We start from the raw sequence: 27716 nt of genomic DNA on the forward strand, positions 1-27716 counted from the left end.
ATTTCAAAATTATGCCAAAATATGCTGTAAAACCAATAAAACTCTAAAATATGCATTTATGTGCACAATAAAAACGACATAATTTCAATAAGAATGACTGGAAACATGCATAATTACATTTAAAAATAGGAATAAACCCTAGGAAAAAAATATGACATGTCATAGAAATCCGGGCCCTAGTAATAAAATTTCGTGGTTGCGAGCCTGGAAAAGCCATAATTGTTGATGAAACACGCAGCAGACGTCCGATCACTGCCATAGACGATAATCATCGCAAACTCGATTTGATTCAAAATGACCGGCGAATCACTCAAAAGCGTATCGCAAACCATATTGGAATATCCAAGGAACGTGTCGGCTTCATTATTGAACAATTAGGATACCGTAAAATCTGTGCACGATGGGTACCACGCCGTCTCACAGACGAGAACAAACAGCGTCGATTGGAATGCTGCGAGCAACTTTTGCAGCGCTACTGTGACGAAGGAGACGACTTTCGTTTGAATATTGTGATGGGGGACGAGTCATGGGTCCATCGTTACGACCCGGAAGAGAAAAGACAGAGCGCTGAATATCGACATCCGTCTTCTCCTCAGGCGAAAAAGTTCAAAACACAACCATCCGCCAAAAAACTTCTTTTGACTGTGTTTTGGGATGCTCACCGAGTTTATGTTACCGATTTTCTGGAACGAGGGGCAACGGTAAATTCTTCTCAGTACATACAGACTCTAAAACACCTCCGGCGTCGAGTTTGTTGTGTTAGAGGCAGCCTGGCGCCAATAATCTTGCAACATGACAACGCTCGTCCACACACCTGGCGCAACTGAAGAGGCTCTGCGAAACCTGAAGTTTGAACCGATTCCATACCCTCCTTATTCCCCCGATCTTGCGCCTTGCGATTTTTATTTTTTTCCTCTACTCAAGAGAGACCTCAAGGGTAATCATTACACCTCGGAGGATGAGGTGAAGGCAGCTGTCAAGTCCTGGATTCGAGAAAAGTCGGAAGAATTTTTCAGTGACGGAATGAAAAAACTTGTTACACGTTGGGAGAAATGTGTTAGCCTTAACGGTAGCTATGTTGAAAAATAAACATATGCTTTTGAAACTTAAGAATTGTACTTTAATGTACTCTTTGCCCGATCTTGCTGTTTGTTTTTGTTTGCACTCTACAAGCATGTGTGCATTACTTTTCAGCCTACCCACGTACCTAATCCTGGCTTGGATCATACCTGTTATAAGGTTTAAAGTTTCTGTGGCAGTGACTGTGAAGACTGTTAACATCTGAGACATGACACCTTGTGGTCTTACACATATTTACCAACGTTTCGGAGAAACATGCCGCCTCTCTCTTCTACCCTGAAGATGGAGGCAGCAGATTCCTCCAAAACATTGTTAAACATCTACTAGATTGAACATCGTCACATCCAGAAGATGGTAATTATTATACCATTATGATTCACTTACACACATGAGCATGATAGTTATGTTATATACTGTGTTCTCATAAAGAAAACTTGCTTAGCAGATCATTTTAGAAATCAGTACTATAAGGTAAGACTAAAATATATAAAAGTATGGTATCTGTTAAAATGTACAAACAGCTAATTCACAAATGTGTTCCTGATTATGTTAGCTGTATGAACTCAGTCACCAATGTGGTGACTGAGACAACCACTAGATGAACTGTCCTATAGTATTTATTACAGTTGTACAGTATACACGGACCAACTTGAGTTTGAAGAATTGAAGAATAATAATAACAAAAGTGAACTCCTTGAACACTGAACTAGAGTTGTAGAACTGTAGAAATCTAGAACTGTAACTGTAACTTCCCTCAATGTATCTTCTTATGTAACCTAGAGTCGGGCATATAGAAAACATGTAACTGTCCGTATTGTTGTAGGCTTTGCCTAGCAACCGCTGTTTACTCGTCGTTGCTAAGCAATGAAGCTCGCTTTGTCACACTTGCTTGAATGTGGACAGTTCCCACAGCTGTAATAAAATACTCTTGGCACAAAAAATGTTTCATATTTTTAGATGAGGAACGAAAATTGTCATTCTTAGTCATTTTCATGGTTAAAGGTGTCAGTTCCAAATGAACAAAGGAATAAACAAACAAAAAGGTAGAATACAAACAAAAAAGAAATGTTTTGTGATACCTTTTTCAAACCATTCTGTAAAATTCTGTGCTAAAGAGGTGGATATTATTCAGCAGGTCAGTCTTCTGCTTCACTCACATTTTAATATAGGAACAAAATGAAATCTTAATGTTATTGTAATGTACTTAAATAACTCAGCCAGTTTTCTACCTTGATGCACTATTTGTATGGACCTGCTCTTTCCCTATTTTTATCATGCTTCATTTTAATTCATTGGAATTATTTACAGAAGTAAATTTATTCTGTAGTGCAAATATAAATCTCTTAAATGGTATACTTTTCTGTTTTGACATTTGACCTCTTCAGAACTACAATATAAACATACTGGAAAGCTACTGTACATTGGAAATTTGTATTTATTGTATTCTGTTGTACACCTGGCATGTAAATGATGTAATCAGTTTGTTCTTCTAGTAGAGTGATAATGTTCATTCTCTTCTCTCATTCTTATTAACACTAATCAAGCTAGAATGTAAACAGGTTAAATGGTACTTGACACACATATTGTAATGTTTTAGAATCTCCACCGCACCGAATCGATGGTGTCTCTTTGTTTCCGCTCTCTGGTGAATTACATCACAGATGATAACTTAGTTGGGCTCCAAAATTTTCTTGAGAACAAAAGAGTTCAAGTCGATGATAGAGATGAGGTAAAGTCATTCATTTATGTGTGCTGGTAATTAGCAATGTTATATCATTTTTATTTGATCAAGAATGATTTTTTCATATTAACAACATAATTGAAATATCACAGTATTTTCTATTTCAGAATAACACTACTGCACTTATAGTAGCTGCCTCTAAAGGAAAACTTTACTTTTTGAGAGAATTAGTAAAACATGGTGCTGATGTCAATGCAGAAGATGCGGTAAGTTATTACCAAACATTTTTACCTTATGTAAAAGCCATTACTACGTTAGCATTTTTACAATAAAATATATTTATTTTGCTGTTTTATTTTGCTGCAGTATTTAGAGATCTTTGTGTTGTGTTTAGTTTGTTTTATGAAGCAATAAAATGCCTACACCTTTGCTTTTATAGATTTCACACATTCTCATTGTCTTGTGTACAATATTTCTGTATTCAGTACAGATACATGTCAGTCACGTTGAACTGTACTTCAAGTGGATTTTTTTGGTATGCATCAGTTCGAATTTGTTTCATTCTGATATTGTTCATTTCACGAGTGCATCTTTTCTGATATTCTTAAGTTTCAGCTAATGTATGCAGTATTTTGAAACATATGCAAATTCTGAGTATTATGCACCATCAGCAGAACCCTTTAGAATCTGCACATGCAACTTTGACTGACTAAAACAGAACCAACACATACTTTAACTTACTAAACATTTATTTCTCGTACACAGACATGGACATGCTTACTCACATATTTTGTGTTTTCTGTACAGTGGAATTGCATTGCCCATTTAACTTTCACAAATTAAACCATATGCGCTTGCCCCCCCCAAACCCCCCCCCCCCAAATTGAATAGTGCAAGGGATTCAGTATTCATCACCCAAGCTTGTAGCAGTGTCTCCTAGATCGACATAAAGCCCTTACTACCTGCAGGTTTATTGTTTCCCTTTTTCATTCTTTCATTCTTCTCTCCATGTCCCATGCCACTCTCTCCTGTCTCTTTTAAATAATTAAAAATAAAATGACTGTACATTTATGTATATATGTACTCTTTATTATATACATTTTTTTTTTTTTATTTCACCTTCCATAACTCCTGTTGAGAGTACATTCTCATGCGGATGTGGAGATCGTCCTTGTTACAGTCACGACTAAGATTACAGTTGTCATCCAATAGCATGCACATTTGTATAAAATACTGATAAACATGTACAGTATAATAAATAAGTTAATTTTAGTAGTAAAAGTAATGGCAAACCTTATACAATTTGTACATTTTTATGCAAGTCTATTAATTAAAAATTCAATATGCATACATATTACAAAGTATATACAAAAGTATGTACTTTATGGGTGATTTAAGGGATTTTCAAGAATAATTCTGATCATACACAATTTTGTGTTTGTACGCCGTCTTCAGAACATAACCCCGATGTAAGATGCAACTCCACTTTGTAGCCCTAGTCATTGCAAGTCATTGTTCTTCTTATAATTGACAGGAAATATTGCAAAAAAAAAGTTGTAAAATATCACATGCAGAAATTTCGTTTAATATGGAAGAATGGATGTATCCTGTCTGTAAGGCTAGTTTGCCAAAAAAAAGTGAGCTCATGGATGTAGACTATTTGTGACAAATCTCTTTCTGCTTGAGCATGTGATTGATTTAGTACTGACTATGCCAGCATGAATGTAGTTAATGTTTTCTGAATTGATGCATTAGCCACTTACAGGGTAAATGTAGAAATGTAATGAGGCTAATGAAATTTCTGAATTTATTTGTAGTTACTGTACTGTATAGTATACGAGGGGGTACCCAAAAGAAACCGAACTTATTTTTTTTAAACTTATTTATTCAAATTTTAAGCACAAACCTTCAATCCCCTTCAAAGTACTCTCCACTTACACTAATACACTTGTCTAGTCTTTTATTTCTTTTTTCAAAACATTGTCTAAATTCATCTTTTGAGATGCTTGACAGCGCCTCGTTTTTTCCTTTCATCTCTCTTTTCATTCGAGGAAACAAAAAAAAGTCGCACGGGGCAAGGTCGGGTGAGTATGGAGGGTGAGGAACAGGGGTCATGCCATTTTTGGTCAAGAATTGTCATACAGACAGGGCTGTGTGAGCAAGGGCATTGTCATGATGGAAAAACCAGTCATCCGACTGCCACAAATCTGGCCGCTGAGCTCCAAGTCACTCCCGACAGTTCCACAATTTCTTCAATGGTCTGTCGTCGATCTTCCTTGATGATTGCACGAATTTTTCAACATTTTCATGGGTTCGGGCCGTGGAAGGACGACCAGAACGAGGTTTGTCATCAATTGACATTTCACCATTTTTGAAACGGGAAAACCACTCAAACACTTGAGTTTTCCCCATAGCATCGTCCTTGTACGCCGTTTTTAACATTTCAAGAGTTTCTGTTCCACTTTTCCCGAGCAAAAAGCAGAATTTCACCGTCGCGCGCTGTTCACGAAAATCAGCCATTGCAAAAACGACGATCACACAAAACAGTTGTCACTATAAACTCTGCCGAAACTAGTCCTTACCTTCTGAAGCAACGGTAGTCGGCTTATCGACTCAGGAATGTTAGCTCTATGCGCTCATAGCGGCAAAATGCGGTACTACAAAAACTCTGTCCACAAAAAAATTATTTTGATTTCTTTTGGGTACCCCATCGTATGTAGGATTGGAGGACAGGGTTACAGATAATACTGCTTGAGTTTTGTTACAGGATAACTGGTCAGCACTTCTGTGTGCAGCCAAAGAAGGATATGCAGACATTTGTTTGGAACTTCTGGAACATGGTGCTGATATTGAGCATAGAGATATGGTAGAGTACTTACATGAAGTGTCGGATTAAATTTGTATTATATGGTTCAGCTGCTACTGAGTTCACTGAAATTATTTCTTACGTGACGTGCAAAAGCACATTCCTGTGTATGTAAAGCTGTGGCTCAGTGATCATATCTAAACATAATCTGGTTTAAAATATGGGGATTAATAATAATATATGATAAGTTTTAAGTCAACATTTAATTGTTCATAGATTTATGATGAGCAAATGGATAATGTTTAAGCAGTTTGACATGGATCTATTGAAATATTATGCCTTACTAACTTTAAAACTATACTATAAGTTCTATAAAAAGTTTATCATTCTGTTCAAGGGTGGATGGACAGCGCTTATGTGGGCAACATATAAGGGCCGCTCAGAAGCAGCCATATTATTGCTGGACCATGGTGCTGAAGTGAATGCTCATGGCAACTATCATATTTCATCACTGCTTTGGGCTGCTGGAAGAGGCCATGTAGATATTGCCAAGGATCTTATACGCCATGGAGCCAAAGTTAACGTTGGTGACAAGGTATTTAAATGAAAGCTACAGATACATTTATATGATTCAGATGTATTTAGTGTTTTACAAAGTAGTAAGTGCAGAATTTAATTACAATTAATTCATCACAAACTTTTAGATCTTATTTGCAGAATTTAATGTTTATTCTTGTTCTTTCCTTTGTAGTATGGTACAACAGCTCTTGTGTGGGCTTGCCGAAAAGGGACTGTTGACATCGTGGATAGCTTGTTAAAAGCAGGAGCAAATGTAGATACAGCTGGAATGGTAACTTTTCAATATAAACTTATAATTGTATGTTGTACAAGGGAGAGTCAGTAAATAAGTCACAAATGGATATAAAACACAAAGTATGTGATATTCGAATGTGGAAGAACATTTATTTCATCATCAGTGAAACGTTTGCCACCAAGGTGGTTTTTTATCAGACCAAACAGTAGGAAGTGACTAGGGCCCAAGTCTGGGCTGTAAGGCGGATGTTCAAGAAGTTCTCAATGTAGTTCTATATTGCTTTGGCTGTATGGGTTCTGGCATTGTCATGATGAAGCAGTGACCTGGACATATTCTATGAATTGCATCCCAAAGCTTCAATAGAACTTCACAGTATGATGCAGAATTCACATTTTCACCACACTTCTGAAAATGAGCAAAACACGGTAAGCATGACCTTCCCACTTGATGATGTAACCTTAAACTTTTTAGTTGAAAGTGAACTTGGATGTTTCCATTGTATTGAAGTGTGCTTTGATTTGGGTTGGTAGTGATGCACCCGTGATTCGTCCCCAGTGGCAATCCTGTTAAGCATATCTTCTCCTTCATCTGCATACCATAAAAGATATTGCAAGGACAGACCCATTTGGTTCATTTTTTCTCAGTCCTTCAGTTCAGTGGGCACCCATCATGTGCACACTTTCCAAAATTTCAAACGATCTTGCATTATGCTGTATGTTAAATCATGGGAACACCCTAGTGCAGTTGCTACACTGTCTATCATTATCCTCCTGTCAGCTTGAATCAACTCTTCCACCTGCTGCACAGTCTTAACAAGGCGACCTGGTCAGGCATCATCTGCATCTTTCGAAAGTTCTTGAGAGAATTTAAGAACCCAGTTGTAAACCGCTTTATGCTATAAACACTTCCTTTTGCCCGCAAAAGAACGCACAACAGGACACTGCTCTCTGGTAGTACATTCCTCAAGCACAGTCGCCATTTTGACTACTGAAACCAGCCTCAAACCATGCATATGGACGTCTGCTACCTAGACTGCCATGAAGCTGGACTGCCCTTCTACCTAATGATACAAATAGAGAACATGGTACATCCATTACAACTGTTTTACTTCCATTTGTGACCTATTTACTAACTCTCCCTCATATCATACAGGTGTTACTTTGTATTTGTAATAAGCATCAATGATAGAAAAAGCACATTACACTATGCTATAGTGATTAGCTGATGTTTGAACCATCATGTTAGCCCTTCATTAATATTTTCTGCCTCTTTGTCTCTCTCTTTCCGTCCGTAATATTTTATCCATTTTCAAGTGACTGTTCTTTATTGAAAACCCAGTCTATAGACTTTCATTTGAGACTGATACTTTTAAACACTCTTTCTGTTCTGGGATGTTGATACTTTATTGTGCTGGGTTGCTGTTATTTTGGAGTACTACCTACCTCACTCTTCAGAATGAAGTGATGACAGTACTTATAGTTCTCAACAAAGAGGCAATGGGGGAATGATATGCTATGATAAATGAATATTTGACCAGTATAGAAACAGCTTTTGAGGACCAGTTTCCTCATTTTTCTTCTGAAAGACAGTGTGAGAAAATTAGATCAGACAAGCCAAAAGAAGTTGTGAAATTAATCAACCATTGTTAGTAATGTGAAATTAGGAATGGATGGATACACATAATTCAGTTATAGATATATAGGTTGTCTTCATTACTTTCACACCATTCAGTTCATCGGAGTTCTTATTACTTGTTATGTGGTGTCATGTGAACAGTTAGATAGATAGTTCTTTAATTCAGAAGCTAGATTATGGTTCAACTTTTTTCCTTTATTGGGCTTATGCATTTTATACTTTTATACTTTATACTTTGTATTTTCTTTCCTCTTGGTGGTATGAAAATAGAATTATAGCAGCCTCATTTTGTAGCTTGACATGTATGTATGTATGAAGGGGTAGGCCTACTTGGCCCTTGCACTTAGAACTCAGTGGTCCATTGTGCTTCCCCTTTTTAACCCTTTGACGTGGTCATTTAAATTCCGCGGCCGCGGCTCCTGCGGTAATATATTCAGCCGGCCATTTAAATTTTGCTCGAAAATTATTTATTCATCATTGTTCTTAAATTCTATGAGATAGGAACATGAAACTTTCACTAAAATGATCTTAAAAGATGGTTTTATAACCTTGCCTTATAATATGAGCACCCGGTATCTCGGCTATGTAAGCAGGTGACGCCTTGAAGCATTAGTCTAAACACAGCGCTGGCTCAAATCACCAAACCAATACTGCGTATCTTTACTTTTGCTTTCTTTTTTCTAACCACACTTCATACAATTCAACATTCAACCTTTGTGCTATCATAACAAGGGTTTGGTGCTTCTGCGTTTCAGATTCCAACCTTTTCGGCTCCCCAGACGTCGTAGGGGTGACCACAGAATTCATGAAGTTATTATAAGAACTGGCTGGCATATAGAGAACGAAAGCAGAGCTTAGCTGGCTCAAAAAAAATATTTATGGTCATCCCTCGAAACGACCACCAAGGTCAGTACGATAAAATGGCGTCAACTGGAGCGATAATGAGTACTTTTCCCTCCCCCACACACATCCGTATCGTCTCAGGGGGTGACCACAGTGTTCTGCCTTAAATTGTGGCGTTTTTCTCAGAACTGGGCCTTTGTACTGTGCGAAATCAATGGATCATGCGAGAATAAATTTCTGGACAACCTTATTCTAAGAATTCCAGTTGAGTGTGTCAATGTGGCCAGCTCAGGGCAATATGATATCATATACAACAGTAAACATCACGTCTCTTCTGTTTATATCTTCAAAGCAAAGAAAACACGCTTTCATAACAGTACAGCTAGAAACCGCTCGCCAGAACCACAGGAACTTTGCTGCAAGACAGGCATATGTAACGATGTCTTGGCGCAGATAAAGTCGTGTCTTATTTATACTCTGTTCTACTGACAACAGGCCAGCGAAAAATCTAACAATCTACAGCAAAACCATCAATTATTATGGGCGTTATAACATAGGTGTGCAGCTGAACGAAACATACACGTCGAACCCCCCCAGACGATTTAAATCCCTGACGAAACATACACGACGAACCACGGCAACGGGTTAATTATTCCCTCAGCAACCCCACGCTTCGGATGAAGCACAGGATTTTGGACGTGGGGGCGTCGAAATAGTCACTTGGTTCCATAAAGTACTGACCCAAGTGACGTAGTCTTAAAGAAGCTAAAGCCTCACATTCACACAGGACGTGTGTGGCTGTTTCGTGACAGTGTCCTGTAAGTAGTCCTACCACCCATCGTAGCTGGTTCCTGTTGAGCTTCAACAGTTCCTTCGCTCTTTTATCGGAGGGTATTCGTATGAGTCCCTTAGCTTGCCTGAGTCCAGTTAAGGATTCCCAGTATTTCTTATGTTTTATGTTAGTCCAGTCCCTGATTGCCTGTTTGGCAACTTCTAGAGAAATGCCACAGGCTGGGTCAGGTCCTATGAATGGATGTTCAGCTCCAGTTTTAGCTAATTGGTCTGCTGCTTCGTTTCCAGTAATACCCTCATGCCCCGGCACCCATATCAGTTGTACCCTGTTATGTTTGGCCAGTTCCATGAGGGTTTGGTGGCAATCCCAGACCATTTTGAATTGATCTGGTGTTTGTCAAGTGCTTTGAGTGCTGCTTGGCTGTCAGATAGAATATAGATGTTCCTATTTCTATAGTTCCTATCTAAATTCTCCATAATACATGCTTTAATGGCATATACTTCTGCCTGGAATACTGTCGTGTACCGCCCAAGGCTGAAACTAAGTTTCTGCCTCGTACCATGACAGTACACACCAGCTCCAGTGCCTCTATATGTCTTGGAACCATCTGTATACCAGATCAGTCCCCCTTTTCTGTCAGCCTGAAACCCATCTTCCCATTCACTCCTTTCAGAAAATCTGACTGTGAAAGGTTTTTCATATACATGTCTCAGTATCATTTTGTCAGACCCCATTTGTAATATGGGTTCTGTTTTCATGTCCTGAGTCATGTCTGCTTGGCCGAAACCATCAGATCCAGGTTTCCATTGTCCACAGCACTGGAGATGGTAAATTCCTGCCCTGGCCTCTGCATCCAACTGCATATGCAGTGGGGGGAGTCCAAGGAGTATCTCCAGTGCAGCTGTTGGAGATGTTCGAAATGCTCCTGTAATACCTAAGCAAGCCAACCTTTGCAATTTGCCAAGTTCTGTCTTGTTTGTCTTGAATTTAACTCTGGGCCACCATACTGTGACACCATAAGTAATTATAGGTCTCACAACCGCAGTATATATCCAACGTACAATGTGTGGCTGTAGTCCCCAAGTTTTACCAAACATGCCCCTGCATGTCCAAAAAGCCTTATAGGCTTTAATGACTTTGTCCAGCTGCTTTTTCCATGTCAGTCCCTTGTCTAATATTAGACCAAGGTACTTGACGTGGCTGGAGAGCTGGATTGTCTTATTGAAGAGAATCGGTTCCTTAAGACCCTTTACATTTCTCTTCCTAGTAAATGGTATGATTACCGTCTTGTTGGGATTGATGGAGAGACCTGTTTTTTCACACCATCGTTGGGCCATGTATAGAGCTGACTGAAGACGCTCTGATACGGTCGAAAGGAATTTTCCATTTATGAGGATTGCTATGTCATCAGCGTATCCTACTGTATAATACCCATCATCATTAAGTCCCCACAGGAGATCGTCAACGACCAGGCTCCACAGCAGAGGTGAAAGTACGCCCCCCTGTGGACATCCCCTAGGTGCGGACACCCCCAGGGTTTCTCCCGATAATGTAGCAGCTATGATTCTGCTTTCCAGCATAGCATTGATCCATCTGCATATTGCAGGCTCTATGCCATGCCTTCCAGCGGCCTGTTTGATTACATCAAATGAGGTTCTATCAAAGGCTCCCTCTATATCAAGGAATGCTCCTAAGGCAATATCCTTGTGTTCAGTTGCACTTTCTATGCATGTTACCACTTGGTTAGTGCACTTTCGGTAGATTTACCTGTTTGGTAGGCATGTTGGTTTTGGTGTAGAGGACATGTCCTCAGTACCCCGTCCCTAATATGCCTATCCACTAGTTTCTCAATCGTTTTCAAAAGGAAAGACGACAGGCTGATAGGGCGATAAGCCTTAGCCTCGGTATAATCAAGTTTCCCGGGCTTTGGAATAAACGTCACCTTAACCTGCCTCCAGGCTGTGGGGATAAAACCATATGCCAAGCAGCCTCTATATACACGACATAGATGTGGAACTAAAAGTTCTGCCCCATGTTGCAAAAGTTCCGGTACAATTCCATCCGTTCCCGCTGATTTAAATGGTCTAAAAGTGTTCAGGGCCCATCTTATTTTTGACTGATTAATTATGACTTTGGCCAGGTCCCAGTCCACCCTGTCCATCTTGCTCTGGCAAGTGTCCAGGTCCTGCTGACCCTGTCCATTGTCCAATTTGTCAATCAATTTTGAATCAGGAAAGTGAACTCTGAATAATTCATTGAGCGTCTCCCGTCCTGTTTGAGTATACTGTCTGTTAGGCAGCTTAATTGTGCTGACCTTATTGGTCACCTGTTTTGCCATGATTCTCATGAGTCTGGCACTGCCTGGTACATCATTGATCTCCTGGCAGTACCTCCTCCATGAGGATTGCTTGGCTTTCCTTATTTCTTTCTTGTAACAGGTCAGGGCTTCCTTATAGGTGTCCCACTGCCCTGTTCTTTTAGCTGTATTAAGCAGCCATCTTGTTTTGATCCTAAGCCCACTCAGCTGTTTATTCCACCAAGGTGTACTCCTTGGCCCGCGAGTGGTCCTAGCCGGACAATTCTGATTAAAGGATGAGATAATAGCCCGTTGCAACTGGTCAACGGACCGATCAACATCCTTTATTGTGCATATATTACACGAGATGGCCTCCAGATTTACCTTTAGGTCGTCTTTGTAAGACTCCCAATTGGTTCTCTTAGGATTCCTATAAGTAGTTTGATCTACTGTGATGTTACTTATTTTAAAGCATATGTATCTGTGATCCGATAGAGACAGCTCATCAGATACATGCCAATTACTTACCAGGTTTTCTGTGTTGTTAGTCCCTAGTGTCAAATCAATAACCTCCTTCCTATTGCAAACCACAAAGGTAGGTTCGTTACCCTGGTTTAGAATATTCAGGTTCGAACTCACCAGAAATTCCATAAGGCTCTCTCCCCTTGGGTTAGGGCCAGTGCTCCCCCACAAAATGTGGTGCACGTTGGCATCACACCCAATGATGAGTTGCTTTTTCGTGCTAAAGCAGTAGTCTATGATGTCCCTCATTTCCTTAGTTGGCGGTGGTTCATCCGAGTCGTATGGAAGGTAGACTGGAGCAATTATAAGCTCCTTGCTGCCTTCTCGATACGGGTATGTTATCCATACCACTGTTGCGTCCCTAGAACAGAGCTTCAGCAAAGGCAAAGCATTAACATGATTCCTGATATAAACACAAGATCTTGCATTATTACTGGGTGCAACAGAGTAAACTGTTCCCCCTGTATTATTTAAGCCCCTTATTCGACCCTTGTATAACCAAGGTTCCTGAATAAGTGCTATGTCAGCCTTACCCTCAGCTAGATGTTGACACAGAGCTGCCGTGGCAGCTTTGCTGTGGTGTAGGTTGATTTGGAGAAATCTCATGATCTCTTCCAATTTTTTGGTTTTGCCTCTGGTAGGTTTTGAATCATTGGTTCATCCCTGCCCCTGGCTGAAATTACAACAGTAGGTTCTCCGGTTGCTTCTGAGCCCCTTAATGGTTCACCAGAGCTTCCAGCCCCCAGCTGAAGCATTTCTCGTAGGGATCCCCTTAAAGGGGGGTCCCTCTTCAGTTTAAGGTCCTTACGACCGGTTTTTTTTGTTTGGTCCCTTTTTCATTTTGGTCCCAGGAGTAATGGGGATTTACAAGGTCACCACCCACAGAGCCCCATACGGGTGGAAGGCATAAATACAACGGGGTGCTGCCTGGTGCCCCGAGGGGATCATTCGTGACACTGGCCAATAACAACCCCAGTGCCATGATGCCTCACACCTTGGCTTAGGCGGTTGGTCCTTCATAAGTATAACCCTTACAAGCATCCAGGACCAAGAGTGCATGTTCGGGGGGAGGGGGGTATCCCAGATAACTGGGAGTGCGATATTAATTGTCATGAGGATGTGACCAGAGCAACCTACACGAACTTACCGCCCCTGGAGGTTGCTTCAAAACTTCCCCATTCCCACCCCACCACATGGGTTGGTCGAAACCATTCTAGAGTGTTGAGCCCTAAGGCTTGCAGCACCTTGTCGGTACTCTAGGGAGACAACTCAAATAGCCGTAGCTACCCCCATAGGAGTGCTCTCCCGCATTCGTCCTGGGTACATCGTAATGAAACCCGAGAGTCATTATGCCGCAATGTGGGAGGCTCTGGTCAAATGGCCATTGCCCTTTATGGAACCTCAGCCGCCAGCCCCGGAGGTTCACACTAATGCAGACCCCCCAGGACTGTCGTTGCCCAGCAGGACTACGGGGAGGTGCTCAAAAGCTGTGTCTCAACGCATCCCTGGTCTATGATATGTCCCCACCAAAGACACAGCCACCCTGCCTTGTAGCTTGACATAATGGAACTGAGTGATGTTTTCTGTTATAACTGAGGCAAGGTTGATTCAATGCTAATAAAAGTGGGGAGATGTAGAGTTTGGTGGAGAAACTAGCAAACCACCCTTCTGGTGTCAGAGCACCAAACATTCAGCACTGTAGCACGAAAGCCTTTTGAAATTACAAGCCAGTCTCCATATCTGTGTTCTAGCTAGTCAGCCACAAAATCCTTTGTGTTTCTTGCTTCTTTCACTCAGACATGTATATAAAGACAGTCAGAACCCTTTTTAATTCACCACTGCAATAACTTAAGATTATTCTAAGGTGTAAAAGGATGGGAAGTGAGTGGAACTGCCTTAAAGGTAACCCCAATGGTAGGCTTTCATACTGACAATGTAGAACCTTTGGATTATCCTACCAGGGAGAGACTGAGTAAATGAAAGTGTGTTTGTTTGTGTTAGTAAACAGAAGTTTGGTTATTGCTATTAAGTGAGAGATATGATACTTAATGTGTTCATAGTTATCTACACAATTTACAACAAACTAATAATTGTAGATTACTGTTAATATTATTTTGCTGTAGTACTCCTGGACACCCCTGTTGGTAGCAACTTTAGGGAATCATGTGGATGTGGTGAACCGTTTGCTGGAACATAAACCTAATGTGAATGCCTTGGACAAGGATGGCTGCACAGCACTAACTCTAGCCTGCAAGGAAGGATTCCATGAAATTGCTGTAGCTTTGCTCAATGTGGGAGCATATATAAACATACAGGTGAGATATAGATGACTTTATGTATTAACAGAATTGTATTCCATTTTCCCTTAATTGTGATTAACTGAAATTCAAGGCTGCACCGAATTCAGTATCACTGCAATCAAATATTTTTTTGTTTCTTCAGAACTTTGTCCTTTTTTCTTAAGGATATGACCATTTCAAATAACTTGTTTCCCCGTAATTTTTCCTTCAGCTAATTTGTTTTCTTGTTGGTGAAAGTTTGAACTCTCATAAAGATGAATAAGGAAAATTTTGAGAATTTCAAATATTCTTTCCTTGCAGAACCTGTCTGTATATTTTTATTGTGTGTGCTGCCAAAACTGTTTAAGATTTTGAATACTCCTTAAAGAACTGATGTCACTCATGTTTGTATATGTGAAAGATAATAACTACCATAGACCTCTTAATATAAATTCTTTCCATAAACATTTTCCTTCATCTTGAAAAAATGTTACTGAGATTGAACATTCTACATGCTGAGAAGGCAACACAAATGATTCAGTACAGAGTAGATATGGTTAACAATGGTGACAGTAAGCCCCTTAACCACGCGCCATGATTCCCCATTTATTAATCATGCTGACTTCATAATTTTCATTTTCAGGATCGTGCAGGAGATACGAACCTTATACATGCAGTTAAAGGAGGCCATAGAGGGGTAGTTGAAGCCTTACTCAAGAAGTATGCAGATGTTGACATTCCTGGGAAAGTAAGTTTCAGTTTGCATAAACTTATTTGACAGTTTTAAATAGCCATTTTAAGTACGTACTTCATACTAATAAATATTTTGTATTAAATTTTAATTTGAAGTTTCCACACATAACTGGGTTTCTGTGGACGGGAACAGGGAGGGGGGAGCATGATAACTTCCCTTAAAGGGTCTCAAACACTTTAATTTTTTGTGTCTTTCTATATAGTCAGTACATTATTAGAACAGTTTTAAATTGGAATTGTGATGCCAATATAAAATAAATCTTCTCTCTTTGTTATTTTTACCAATGAAAGTCCATGGTGTCTCCACCTTATCGTGAAGAGGGGGTTTGAGTATGCCAAGGACCCTGAGAGCTATACCAGCGGTAGCATAGCTACTAGCAAGGTCCCCCTTGCTGGACAGGTCAAAGGGTAGGCATCAGACGAAGAGAGACACCAAAAACCAAAAATTGATGCCGGAAGCAGCGTCATCATCAGTGACTTGAAGCACAGAGCAAATGATGCTCGAGATGGTTCAAGTTCGTATAGCAACAGGCGTGACCAGAGTGGTTTGAATGGCTGTTGTACTGCGATGTGGAAAGCAAATGGAAAAACTACCACATTATCACTTTTCCTGGATAGTCTCTTTCCAAGAACAGAGATACCAGAAGACGAGGAAAAATATGTAAGAAGATGCTGGATGACCTTGGGGACAGAAGAGGATAATCTCATTTGAAGGAGAAAGTTTGAGATCATATTAAGTAGAGGAACTGTTTTAGAAGAGACTGTGGACCTGTCATCTGACAGATTACTGATGAATGACTGATGAATGAATGAAAGTAAAGTAAAGTAAAGTGGTTGTTCATTGTGGTCTTCATTTAATTCAAGCTATAGTAACACTGCTCTAGAGAGATAATCTGCATTGAAATTTCAAAAACTATTTTTGTTATTAATGTTGTGATCTTTTCTTACTTTAGGATAGGAAAACAGCAGTGTACTGGGCTGTAGAAAAGGGAAATGTTGCCATGGTGAAGCTTCTGTTAAGTGCCAATCCAGATCTAGAAATTTCAACAAAGGTAGGTTACTAATGTTATATTTTAGCGTCCTGTTGCACTGATTCACGTTCATGATGTGTATTTGTACCAACCGTCTTACAATGCACACAATTTCACCTTTCTCTTCACTACATGTTTCGGCACTAATGTGCCATCTTCAGGTGTGGTTTTGTTTATGTCAAACCATTGAACTGTATGCCATCATGTCTCCTTTATAAAATGATTAAAATGTAAATATGTCATGTATAATAATAAAACTTATATATTAAAACTTTTCAAGGTTTATCATCTATACGTCGCACTTCAAATTCGCAAGTTACATCAATCCTCTCCTATGGGAGTACTCTTCCTATATTCTTGTGTATATCTGCAATGTGAAAATATTACTCATTATATATAGGACAAACTGGGAGGAAATTTAATACCAGATACAAAGAACACATACACGACATAAGACACAATAACAGCAGTACAGGATATTCAGAACACGTATTAAACACAGGACATGCATATGGTACAATAGAAAATACTATGGAGATCATAGCAACGAATAAGAAAGGACAATATTTAAACACATTAGAAAACTATCATATATACAGAACAACAAGAAAAACATGCATGCACAATATAAATAAAGAAATATGTAACCCAATATTTCACGAATTACACACTATTTACGCAGGACAACATAACACCCCACCACCTACCCCCACAACATCATAACTCAATCAATATGAAGACAGCACACACACACACATATCCAGCAATACAACGCACGCAGTCACAAGGGAAGGACACAACACAGGACACAGTGAGTATTAGACATTGTAAAACCACACGTATCAGATAGAAGTTGGAACGTGGTTTTAATGAGTAACATTTTCACGTTGCAGATATACACAAGAATATAGGAAGAGTACTCCTAGGAGAGGATTGACGTAACTCGTGAATTTGAAGTGCAACGTATAGATGATAAATCTTGAAAAGTTTTAATATATAAGTTCTATTATTATACATGACATATTTACATTTTAATCATTTTATAAAGGAGACATGATGGCATACAGTGCAGTGGTTTGACGTAAACAAAACCACACCTGAAGATGGCACATTAGTGCCGAAACATGTAGTGAAGAGAAATGTGAAATTGTGTGCACTGTAAGGCATCATCATCATCATCATCAGTAATCTTTCAAGACGACAGTCCACAGTCTCTTCCAAAACAATTCCTCCATTTAATGCGATCTAGAGCTTCCTCCTTCTTCTGTCCCCAGAGTCATCCAGCATCTTCTTACATCTTCTTCCTCGTCTTCTTGTCACTTCTATCCGCCCCTCTATCTTTCCTTCGATAACTTCTTTTAGAAGGCAGTTTCTGCATAAAACATGACCAATCCAATTAGCCTTCCATTTTCTTATTTCGTGTAGGATATTCCTCTGCTCACTGACTCTAATTAACACTTCTTCATTTCTCACATAATCGGTCCAACTGATCTTCTCCATCCTTCTCCAACACCACATTTCAAAACTTTCCAGATGTTTCTGATCTACTGCCCTAAGTGTGCATGTTTCAGCCCCATACAGAGCTATGCTCCAAATGTAGCATTTCACTAGTGTCTTCCTGTAAGACAATTGGTACAAATACACATCATGAAAGGTAGGTTACAAGTAACCTGAGGATTAGGGGCCTCCATAGTCTAGAGGTAACGTTCCCACCTCATGACTCGTAGTACACGGGTTCAGATACCCGGCGGAGATCGTCGAATTTTTAAGGGCGGAAAAATTCAGGGAACAAGTCCTCCGGGAGGGACTTTAAGCCGTGGGTCCCATGTCGTAGTTTTACGGCACGTAAAAGAATCTCATATCTCCTAAGGAGGTCACTGAGCCAAATTACGGATGTTTCCCGCCCAACAGCAGTCTCTAATACCTCTGGTAGATGGGGAAAGCATTATAGATACCTCTCAGCTAGTAGAGCCAGTCTCGCTGGCTGGGCAGGACGGATTGTAAGCACCAGTACCGGTAGGATATAGAGACTGGTAGAAATCATAGAGGGAAGAACAATGGACCAATACAGGTCTAAGTGCATGGGGAAACCCACCCTCTCCAAATAACTAATTAACTAACCTGAGGATTTCATAATGGTTCATTATTAACATGGATCATGTTGTTTAATGGTGGTACTGTATAGTGTGGGTTGTGTTGCCAGCATTCAGAAATCCTTTCTGGCCATACTTCATCATAAAGATTTCTGACATTTCAGCAGTGCAGTCCAATATAAGCTTTGAGGTTTGCATGCTTGTTATTAATTGGTCATACTTCAGTCATGAAGATGGGAGCAGCAGGTTCCTCTGTAAGTATCCACCCACACTGTTACAACACACAGTACAGTTCACATCTGCCTGATGCCACCACTCTAAAACAGGATCTGCATTGAAGGTAGGTAGCCAGTATCTGATCTTCGTCCCTCATCCATTTTTATATTCGTTTCTTAAATTATAATTTTTTGTAACATACTAGGTATTATACAGGATGATATTTACATATATGCCTGTCTGTTTTAAGAAATTATAGAAGTTTGTTCCTTGTTATGGAAAAATGTTATTATAAGACTAATTGGTTTGTTGTTTAGGATGGAGACACTCCACTTTTGAGAGCAGTGAGAATCAGAAATATTGAAATTGTGCAACTTCTTCTTGACAAAAAGGCAAAAGTTTCAGCAAATGATAAGAAAGGAGACACTGCTCTTCATATAGCAATGAGAGCCAGATCAAAGGTAATGTTAGTGTTCATTTTTAACCCTGAGCTCAAACAGTAAAGAATGAGAACTTTCAAAGCCAAATAGAATTAGAGCAAAACCTCAGGCTTGCAACACTGTCTGACAGTAAGATGTTTCTGATATCCTGATGATATGCTGTAGGTCTGAAAGCAGTAAATGCTATTTGCCAAGTGTAGGCTTTTATTTATGCTTCTACATAAAATGATTTCACATAATAATAATACATTAAAAATTTGTAAAAAATATCATTGGTTTATTACCTAGTTTACTAACTTCAGTGTTGAAAGTTTTCATATCTTGAACATTCTCCATTGTCTAGGTGTTATTCTTGGATGATGGATAAGATCTAGGAGACAAAACCTAATTATGTTGCACCTTCTTGAAAAGCAAAACTGAATTCAGTATTATTCTTTTCCAGGGTATAGTGGAAGTACTTTTAAGGAACCCTAAAAATAGCCAACTGTTATATCGGCCAAATAGGTCGGGAGAGACACCATATAACATTGACATGAATCATCAGAAAACTATTTTGGGTCAGATATTTGGAGCAAGTAAGTCAAAGTGAGAAAAATACTAATTATTTCCAGAATAGGAAATCACTGTTCCACACTGTTCCTTGAGTCCTGATTTTAGTACTGTGGACATGGGACCAGTTGTTTAATCTTCTTAATGATGGCCTTTATTAACTGTTACTAAGCTTTGTATGTTTGTTTCTAGGGCGATTAAACACAAATGAAGACAATGAGAACATGTTAGGATATGATTTGTACAGTAGTGCTTTGGCAGATATCCTTAGTGAACCATCACTCTCAATGCCTATAACAGTTGGACTGTATGCCAAATGGGGTAGTGGCAAGTCCTTCCTTTTGAACAAACTGAGAGGTATGTATGACTGACAGGCATGTTCTGTTTATGTTTCCATAATTAAGAATGAATATAATAGAAGTCATTACTGCTGAACTGTTCACATGAGAAAAGCTATTTAGTCGATCACTGTTATATTTCCATACGTTTTTCAGCCCTAAGCCAATGTCAGGGGCAGTCATCTAATTATTGAAAGGAATATTTACAATGTGATTAGTAGTCTTACACAGATTATTCAAAACTTAGTCATCTATATCTACATGAACAATTTTAAAATGGTATGGAGGTTATAGATGAAATTTAGGTATCAGTAGTCAATTTTTTTATTGTCATTCATATCCTCTATATATAGACCTTTTATCTGTTTCTAAACGTGACCTAATATTTTCAATTTTATATTAATTTATTTTTGTGTGTAATTATATAATTATGTACAAAAATAAATGCATGCAAAATTGGTAACACTACATCATATTTACTGGAAAGATCAGAAAATCAACATGTAGATGATATGAATTGACGATGAAAATTGACTGCTGATTTCTACACTTCACCTATAGCTCTTCTACCATTTTATGTTAATTTTATCTATTTTACTTCATTTAATTTTATTTAATTGCAACTCAGTCACATAGCTTTCTGCTGTTATTTTTGAGGACAAAACCTGTCCCAATATCATTCAGGGCTGATGGTTACTAACTCTACTGTGGCCATATGGGCTATGGGCTGCTGTAGCATGAAACCTATGATGTGCATCAGTTTAGGGTCCTAGAATATGCCTGTTGTTTTGACAAAATACTGACCGTCTCTGTAGTCTAGTGGTCACCATTCCTGGCTACAGATCTAGAGGTCTGGGTTCGATTCCTGGCACTACCAATTTTTCTGAGAAATAGTGGTTCTGGAACGGGTTCCATTCAGCCTCATGATAATTGAGAAGCTGTTTCAAGGAGATAGCGGCTCTGGTCTAGAAAACCGAAATTAACGGCCGTGGGGATTCATTGCACTGGCCACGCAACACCATCGATCTGCAAAAGTTGGCACTAACTTTGCCAATAAGCGGCGGTGACTCACTCTGTCAGTATAGTTCGCTTGCAGACTAAAATCATGGAGTTTTTTTTTCTTTTCTTTACTGATTGTGGTATGTACAATAAAGAAGTGGCAACATCAACAGCATATTTTAAGTTACTGATTTGTCTAGAAATTGGTAGTGCCAAGGCCAGCATCAGAGAACAAGTGAATAGAGCGGCCACCTAGATCAGCACAATTTTATGGGTGTCCAGTGTTAACCCACCCCCCTTGGTTAAATGAAAATTAATTTATGCTGCCCTTTTATTCATATTTTGACTGTTAGTCAGCAGTCATATAAACATGTTATGTAACAAAGTAAATGTAATTGCAAATTTCAAGTACTGGTGTCATCTAGTTTCTGTATCTCAGACTGACAGCGACATTGCAATTGCTGTGACTAAATGACTCAATATCTTTATTACTGTTTCATTGAGTATTGTTTTAAGAATTATGACACCAGTAGCAGTTCCATCACAGTGTCTTGAAAATTCAGGTCATTAATTGTGACAAATTTTTTAGAAATTTCAAAAGTTGAGTTGTAATAATTGGGGGGGCGCAGAATTTCTTGGTGCCTGGGGCAGCGTTTAGACTTGCACTAGCCCTGAGTCGTGTTAATATGTTGTAAAAATAAAACTTGTATCTTATGCAATATTTGTATCTTTCTAGAGGAAATGAAGAACTTTGCCCGTCAGTGGGTAGACCCAGTATTCCAGTTTTCATCCCTTTTATTATTAGTTATTGTACACACTGCCTTGCTTGCTGGTATGGTAATTGGTTTGGCAGTCAGGTCATGGATAATTGGTGTGTGCTCAGGTGGTGGATTGGTTCTTCTTTGTTACACATTCCTAATACTTGTTTGGTATGGCAGTCAAAGGTATGTAATCTCTTGATTAATATATATTTTTTATACATAAGTGAACAGGATTTGTTTCAGAATATCATAATCTGAGAACTGAAATATCATTTTTAGATTTCTGCTTCTGCAACTACACACAATTCTCGGAAAATTTTAGTTATCACAGAGACTTTTTGGTCCCCTTTTTCTTCAGTCTTATTTCAGAGTATAAGAATGTTGAAATGTTTTATATCACCAAATATATTATATTTAAGCATCCTGTTGCACTCTATACAATATATGGTATAAACTCCGTCCTAAGTATAACAATTTATTGTAGGTCTTTTGTCTTGCTTTCTTCTACACTACATGTTTCGGCCGCAAACGGCCATCATCAGGTGCATACACTCACGTAGCTGTTACACTGCACTTAGTTTAAAATTTAAAAACACAGGTCTTCCCAATTGTTGCCTTCGTCGTTGCTAACAGAATCTACTTCGCTGATATTTGTCTGCTTCGTACATTATCTTTCTTACCTACACACATCAATTTTGACTAGGAATTTTTTAAAATTGGAACTGAAAATTTTAAAAGTGCCAGTTCATGAAAGTCAAAATTGACGTGTGTAGGATGGAGTTTGTATCATATATCACCAAATATATCTTCATTTCAGTCAGTGTGTTATTTGTAGGCATCGGCAATATAGTAATGCTGATTAAAAACTTTAATTCGTGATAACCCTACCAGCAGAATATTATTTTTAGTTCATTTGGTATTAGCTTGTGATCTGCTGATTGGAAACTATGAACAAGAGTGGAAATATGTATGCAACAGTACCCCATTTTAAAGTTTACAAAGTTTCTATATGTGCTTTGCAGTTATACAGCTCTGTACATGGATGCTTAATGTAAGATTTAATCTCACACCTATGGTTATGAAGAATTCTGTCTTGTGGGATATAACACAATGTTGAAGAAAGCAGTCTTGGCGCCGTGTATATGTGGTGTTAACCGACGTTTCGGAGGAACGTATCGCCCCCATCTTCAGGGTTGAAGAAAAAGTATAGGTAAATCTGCAAGCGACAACACCGTGAGATACGGTAAAGCAGACATGCTTTACATGTCTGACATGTCTGCTTTACCGTATCTCACGGTGTTGTCGCTTGCAGATTTACCTATACTTTTTCTTCAACCCTGAAGATGGGGGCGATACGTTCCTCCGAAACGTCGGTTAACACCACATATACACGGCGCCAAATCCCAGAAGACTGCTTTCTTCATAGTCACCGCCGTGAAAGCCTCAAATCTAACACAATGTTGTTTCAGTCTCAGTAATCAGGAATAAATCTGAGCTCTTGCAACAAAAATAAATATTGTTTTTCAAAGTAATAGTTGGAGACAACATTAAAATGTTAAAATTTTTACTTATACTTTCTGTTCAACATGTTATCTTGCACTGTTGTGGTTAGTAATCACGACATAAAGTAATATACAGTATTTTGTTTACATAGATGTTCAAGAATAGAGAGATGTGTTGTCTTTCCTCTTTACTTTGTGGGATGTCAATGTTCTAAGAGACAGCCACGTAAAACTGTAACAGTTGTATATGGTATTCTCAAATGTACAGAATGGCTGGGAAGCCATCTCGATGTATATATATGTATTTATGTGTGTGTTGTTCACAAGTTTGCGGTGCCTGAAAGGGGCCATTTGTTCTGCCATGCTTGCGCTAGTAGTAGCGTTGGCCTTCCTTTATGGTCACTGAATGGTTACGAGCGGGCAAGATAGTAGCAAGCCTAGTCAGATAGTTCGGGCCTTCTTTATGGCCACTCAGCGGTTACGAGTCGGCATGAGAGTGGAGTCTAGCTAGCCTGATGCTGTAGTGCACATGCTGGTGTAGTTAGCTGTGTCAGTGTTGTTTGCTGGAGAGCTGCTGCCTCGTGACGTCAGCGTAGCTACGTTTGCTGTCTTCAGCGGAGTGAAGATGATTGAAGAAGAACTGATGATAGCGAGTTTTGAGTTCCGCCTTATATACCATGCTTTCTGGGTGGAGCTAGAGGTGCAGTTGTGATTGTGAGCGCTGATTGGCCAGCATCCACGATGATTTCCAGGGCGGCTGGAAAGCGAGTGCTATATAAATATGACAGGTGGTCGCAATGTGACATTGACTTGGCTTGAGCAGAAGTTAAATGTTGTCTGTTAGACCGGCAAAGCTGCGTGTTAGAATGTGGGAGGTTCCCACAACTTCATTAAGCAGCTCAGACCCAAAACTGTGGCAGGGATAAGTACATTTCTTTAGAGAAATGATTTCATAATTTGGAAATTATATATACATTGTAATATTGTATTTTTTCACCCTTCTAACAGATCAGGGCCTTCCTTTTACATTACAATAAAAAATTCTTCCTTTAAACTTTCATTGTGCTGTCCCTTGCCTAGGTATGACTGGTACTGGCCATACAGCTTCCATGTATATGTTACTCGTAAACTGAATTCACTGAAGCTCATTCTGCAAGTGATGTTCTGTCATCCACCAGGAGCTCGCTGGAATGATGGTCTTACAGCACAACCTGTTAGGTATGTCTTATTCTTCTGCTACATGATGTAATATTTAACTACATTGTGAAATGGTATTCCGTATGTGAGAACGTAAATGCTTTACATTAACGGTTGATAATTCCAGTCTGCACTTTGATCAGCACATGTTATGATAGCTTCTTGGTGTTGGCTGGTACTTTTGATATTTAAATCTGACTGTATTTTAGTCACTGATATTAACCTCATAAGCCTTTTTAGAAGCAATTACATGAATAGACTCGAATCTGAATGAGGTCGGATGTCATGGTGGAAGCTTTCTATAGTGACATTTACTCCAAGCAGCTTTTGTGAAAAGCCTTAAAACACTGAGTATGGCTGACTTTCTAAATTTGACTTATAGTACTTTATCGTCCTAAAATATTTAGTCCCCATCAGCATCATGACAAACATATGGGAGGTAACAGTGAAAAATAGTAGAAATTACTAACATTATTTTTGTACAGAATATAACCTTAATTTCAGATTTGAAAAATATTTAAAATGCAACACTTAAATTGTATACTTGAATGGTCTTTTCATTGCTTTGTCATCCATTTTATTGGTATAAAGTTTTGTACTCATGATAATATGCATTTCTTTAGCCAGATTTCTTGTTAAAAGTTAAGTGCTTTTTTCTATATATAACATTCAGTGAAGGAATTATAAGGGGTCAATCCATGTGAAATCATCCAGAAAGGTCGCTCACCATTTTTAAAATAATTCAAAATTTGTACACATATTTCTACATATTTTCACACCTCAAAAAAATGTTAAAAAAATTGTGATCCGCTCGGTTCTCCCGGTACAGCCGTTTCTATAATGCAAAAACATGCGTTTTCGGCTCAAATGGAGGTTTGCGTTATCTTCTGTATCCCGATAATTATTGAAGCTAGAGACTCCAATGAAAAACCAATTTGTTCCTCATGATATGTACAACAAATTATAATATTACAAGATTTTACTCAACTCACTTTCTCTAGGTGTAATTAAGCTTGAAACTTATCTATCGATTTTGGGAAAAACGCTACTTTTGACCTTCAGAAACCAATGGGAGGGGGAAAGTATCAGATCTGTGGTTTCAACCCTTTGTTTTCTCCTACATGAAGAATATAATCACATAGTTTTGAACACCATACCTATTTTCAAAAATTTTCCAGGAGCTTCCAAACTTTGCTCTGGGCCCCAAATCGGCCAATTTTAACATCTCATATCTCCGGTGGAGAAGCTTCGAAAAATTGAAATTCAAAGCAAATAATGCTCTATTCTAGAGTAACTTGGAGTTAAAATTACAACTTTGATATTCAAGTAATAGCGAAGTTGTGGGCACTTTAAATTTTACAGATTTTGCAGAAAATTGTTCGTTTCTCGTTCAAGAGGAGATTCAAAGTTTCCAGTGGGTAAATCAACAGGCTGCACTTCACCCTTTTGTGTATTACTACAAGGCGGACACTATAAGGAAATGCCCATGCTTGTGTATAATCAGTGATCATGTAAAGCACGATAGAGCCACAGTTTATGTGTTCCAAAAATTTCTTATTGCCGATATAAAAGAAAATGTGCCTTCAGTCAGGAAAGTTATTTATTTCAGTGACGGCGGTGGAAGCCAATATAAAAACGAAAAGAATCTTTCCAATTTATGTCATCACTATGAAGACTTCGGACTTGAAGCAGAATGGAACTTCTTTGCCACCTCGCATGGGAAGAATGCCTGTGACGGCATTGGCAGCACCACAAAGAGGCAAGCAGCGAAAGCCAGTCTTCAAAGAACTCATTTTAATGAAATCATGTGCCCGCTATAACTGTAAATATTCTGCACAGGAAATATCCCAGGAATAGTTTACTTATTGTGCCAAAAGAAGAAGTTGCAAGAAATGAAATCATTCTAAAAAGCATGTTCCAGAAGTGTAAAACTGTGCTCCACACAAGAGAAAAACACCGGGTCGTCCATCTGGAGGAAAACATGGTCAGGTGTTATAAAACATCCACGTCCGATGATTTCGAAGAATTCGTGATAGTGGACACTTACTGAACTATGTGTACTTTCAAACAAACTGGAAAATATTCATCAGAGTACACAAAGAACTAATACCATTGGATGCAGGTAAGCCAATTGTTGAGGTATTGGGGTTTTTTTTTTTTTAATTCAAAGTGCTCACAACTTCGCTAGTAGTTGAATATAAAAGTTGTAATTTTAACGTCAAGTTGCTCTAGAATGGTGCACTATTTGCTATGAATTTCAAAATTTTCGGAGCTTCTCCACCGGAGATATGAGATGTTAAAAATGGCCGATTTTGGGCCCAGAGCAAAGTTTGGGAGCTCCTGGAAAATTTTAGAAAATAGGTATGGTGTTCAAAACTATGTGATTATATTCTTCATATAGGAGAAAACAAAGGGTAGAAACCACAGATCTAATACTTTCCCCCTCCCATTGGTTTTATGAAAACTGTGGAATTGTGAATTATGATTTGTTGTTAGAAATTTCAGTATTTTGTCTTTTGTATTTACCTTACATCTTGTTAGGTTCTACTTCACTGATCAGACACGAGTGAGTAGCACAACAGGAGGAGAGAATTCTGTGGTGCAGATGCTGGGGTCGCTTTATGACTCTATTGAGAATGACTATGGTGCATTTCCAACACGACTGTATAGAGCATTCAGGCCGAAATCAGGTGATCATGCAAAGGATTTATTTATACCTCATGTACTGTTTGTGTTATTAATATTGTTTATTGTTCTTGTAATGATAAAATTGTTTATGTCACACATCAAAGCTGAGCATGTATCAGATGTATGTTAAATAAATTAATACAAAGTAATTCCTGTTGCAAGCCACAGTAAAATGTCTATGTATAACATGGTCCATCAATAATGCAACAGATTGTTCCTCTTTCTTCCACTTACACTTTTAACATAACGTGTTTTCACCCTAGATGGTGATCTTCAGGTGTCATAATATATTAACACTGCTACAGTGCGTTAATATGCACCAAAATCACACACTGTAGTCCACTTAATGTAATAATAATAAGAAATATAATAAAAACTGTAAATATAGCTGGAGTTTTTA

General features: G+C 38.7%; 1 protein-coding gene across 10 annotated transcripts in view; it reads left to right on the plus strand.

Moving 5' to 3' along the window:
- Positions 1-27716, plus strand: part of LOC111871956 (kinase D-interacting substrate of 220 kDa B) — a 194108-nt gene that overhangs the window by 86538 nt on the left and 79854 nt on the right. For 9 of the 10 annotated variants that reach the window (XM_023865387.2, XM_023865389.2, XM_023865392.2 and 6 more), the window contains 14 exons: positions 2678-2809; positions 2929-3027; positions 5529-5627; positions 5965-6162; positions 6319-6417; positions 14594-14785; positions 15393-15497; positions 16456-16554; positions 19160-19303; positions 19725-19857; positions 20024-20188; positions 21905-22112; positions 24512-24649; positions 27170-27318. In XM_023865387.2, coding sequence (XP_023721155.1) covers positions 2678-2809; positions 2929-3027; positions 5529-5627; positions 5965-6162; positions 6319-6417; positions 14594-14785; positions 15393-15497; positions 16456-16554; positions 19160-19303; positions 19725-19857; positions 20024-20188; positions 21905-22112; positions 24512-24649; positions 27170-27318 — 1960 coding nt within the window. Of the gene's footprint in view, positions 1-1255; positions 1435-2677; positions 2810-2928; positions 3028-5528; positions 5628-5964; positions 6163-6318; positions 6418-14593; positions 14786-15392; positions 15498-16455; positions 16555-19159; positions 19304-19724; positions 19858-20023; positions 20189-21904; positions 22113-24511; positions 24650-27169; positions 27319-27716 lie in introns of those variants that run through there. The other variant, XM_023865391.2, reaches the window with a different exon arrangement.

The sequence above is a fragment of the Cryptotermes secundus genome, unplaced genomic scaffold (genome assembly GCF_002891405.2).
Source record: "Cryptotermes secundus unplaced genomic scaffold, Csec_1.0 scaffold30, whole genome shotgun sequence".
Taxonomy (NCBI): Eukaryota; Metazoa; Arthropoda; class Insecta; order Blattodea; family Kalotermitidae; genus Cryptotermes; species Cryptotermes secundus.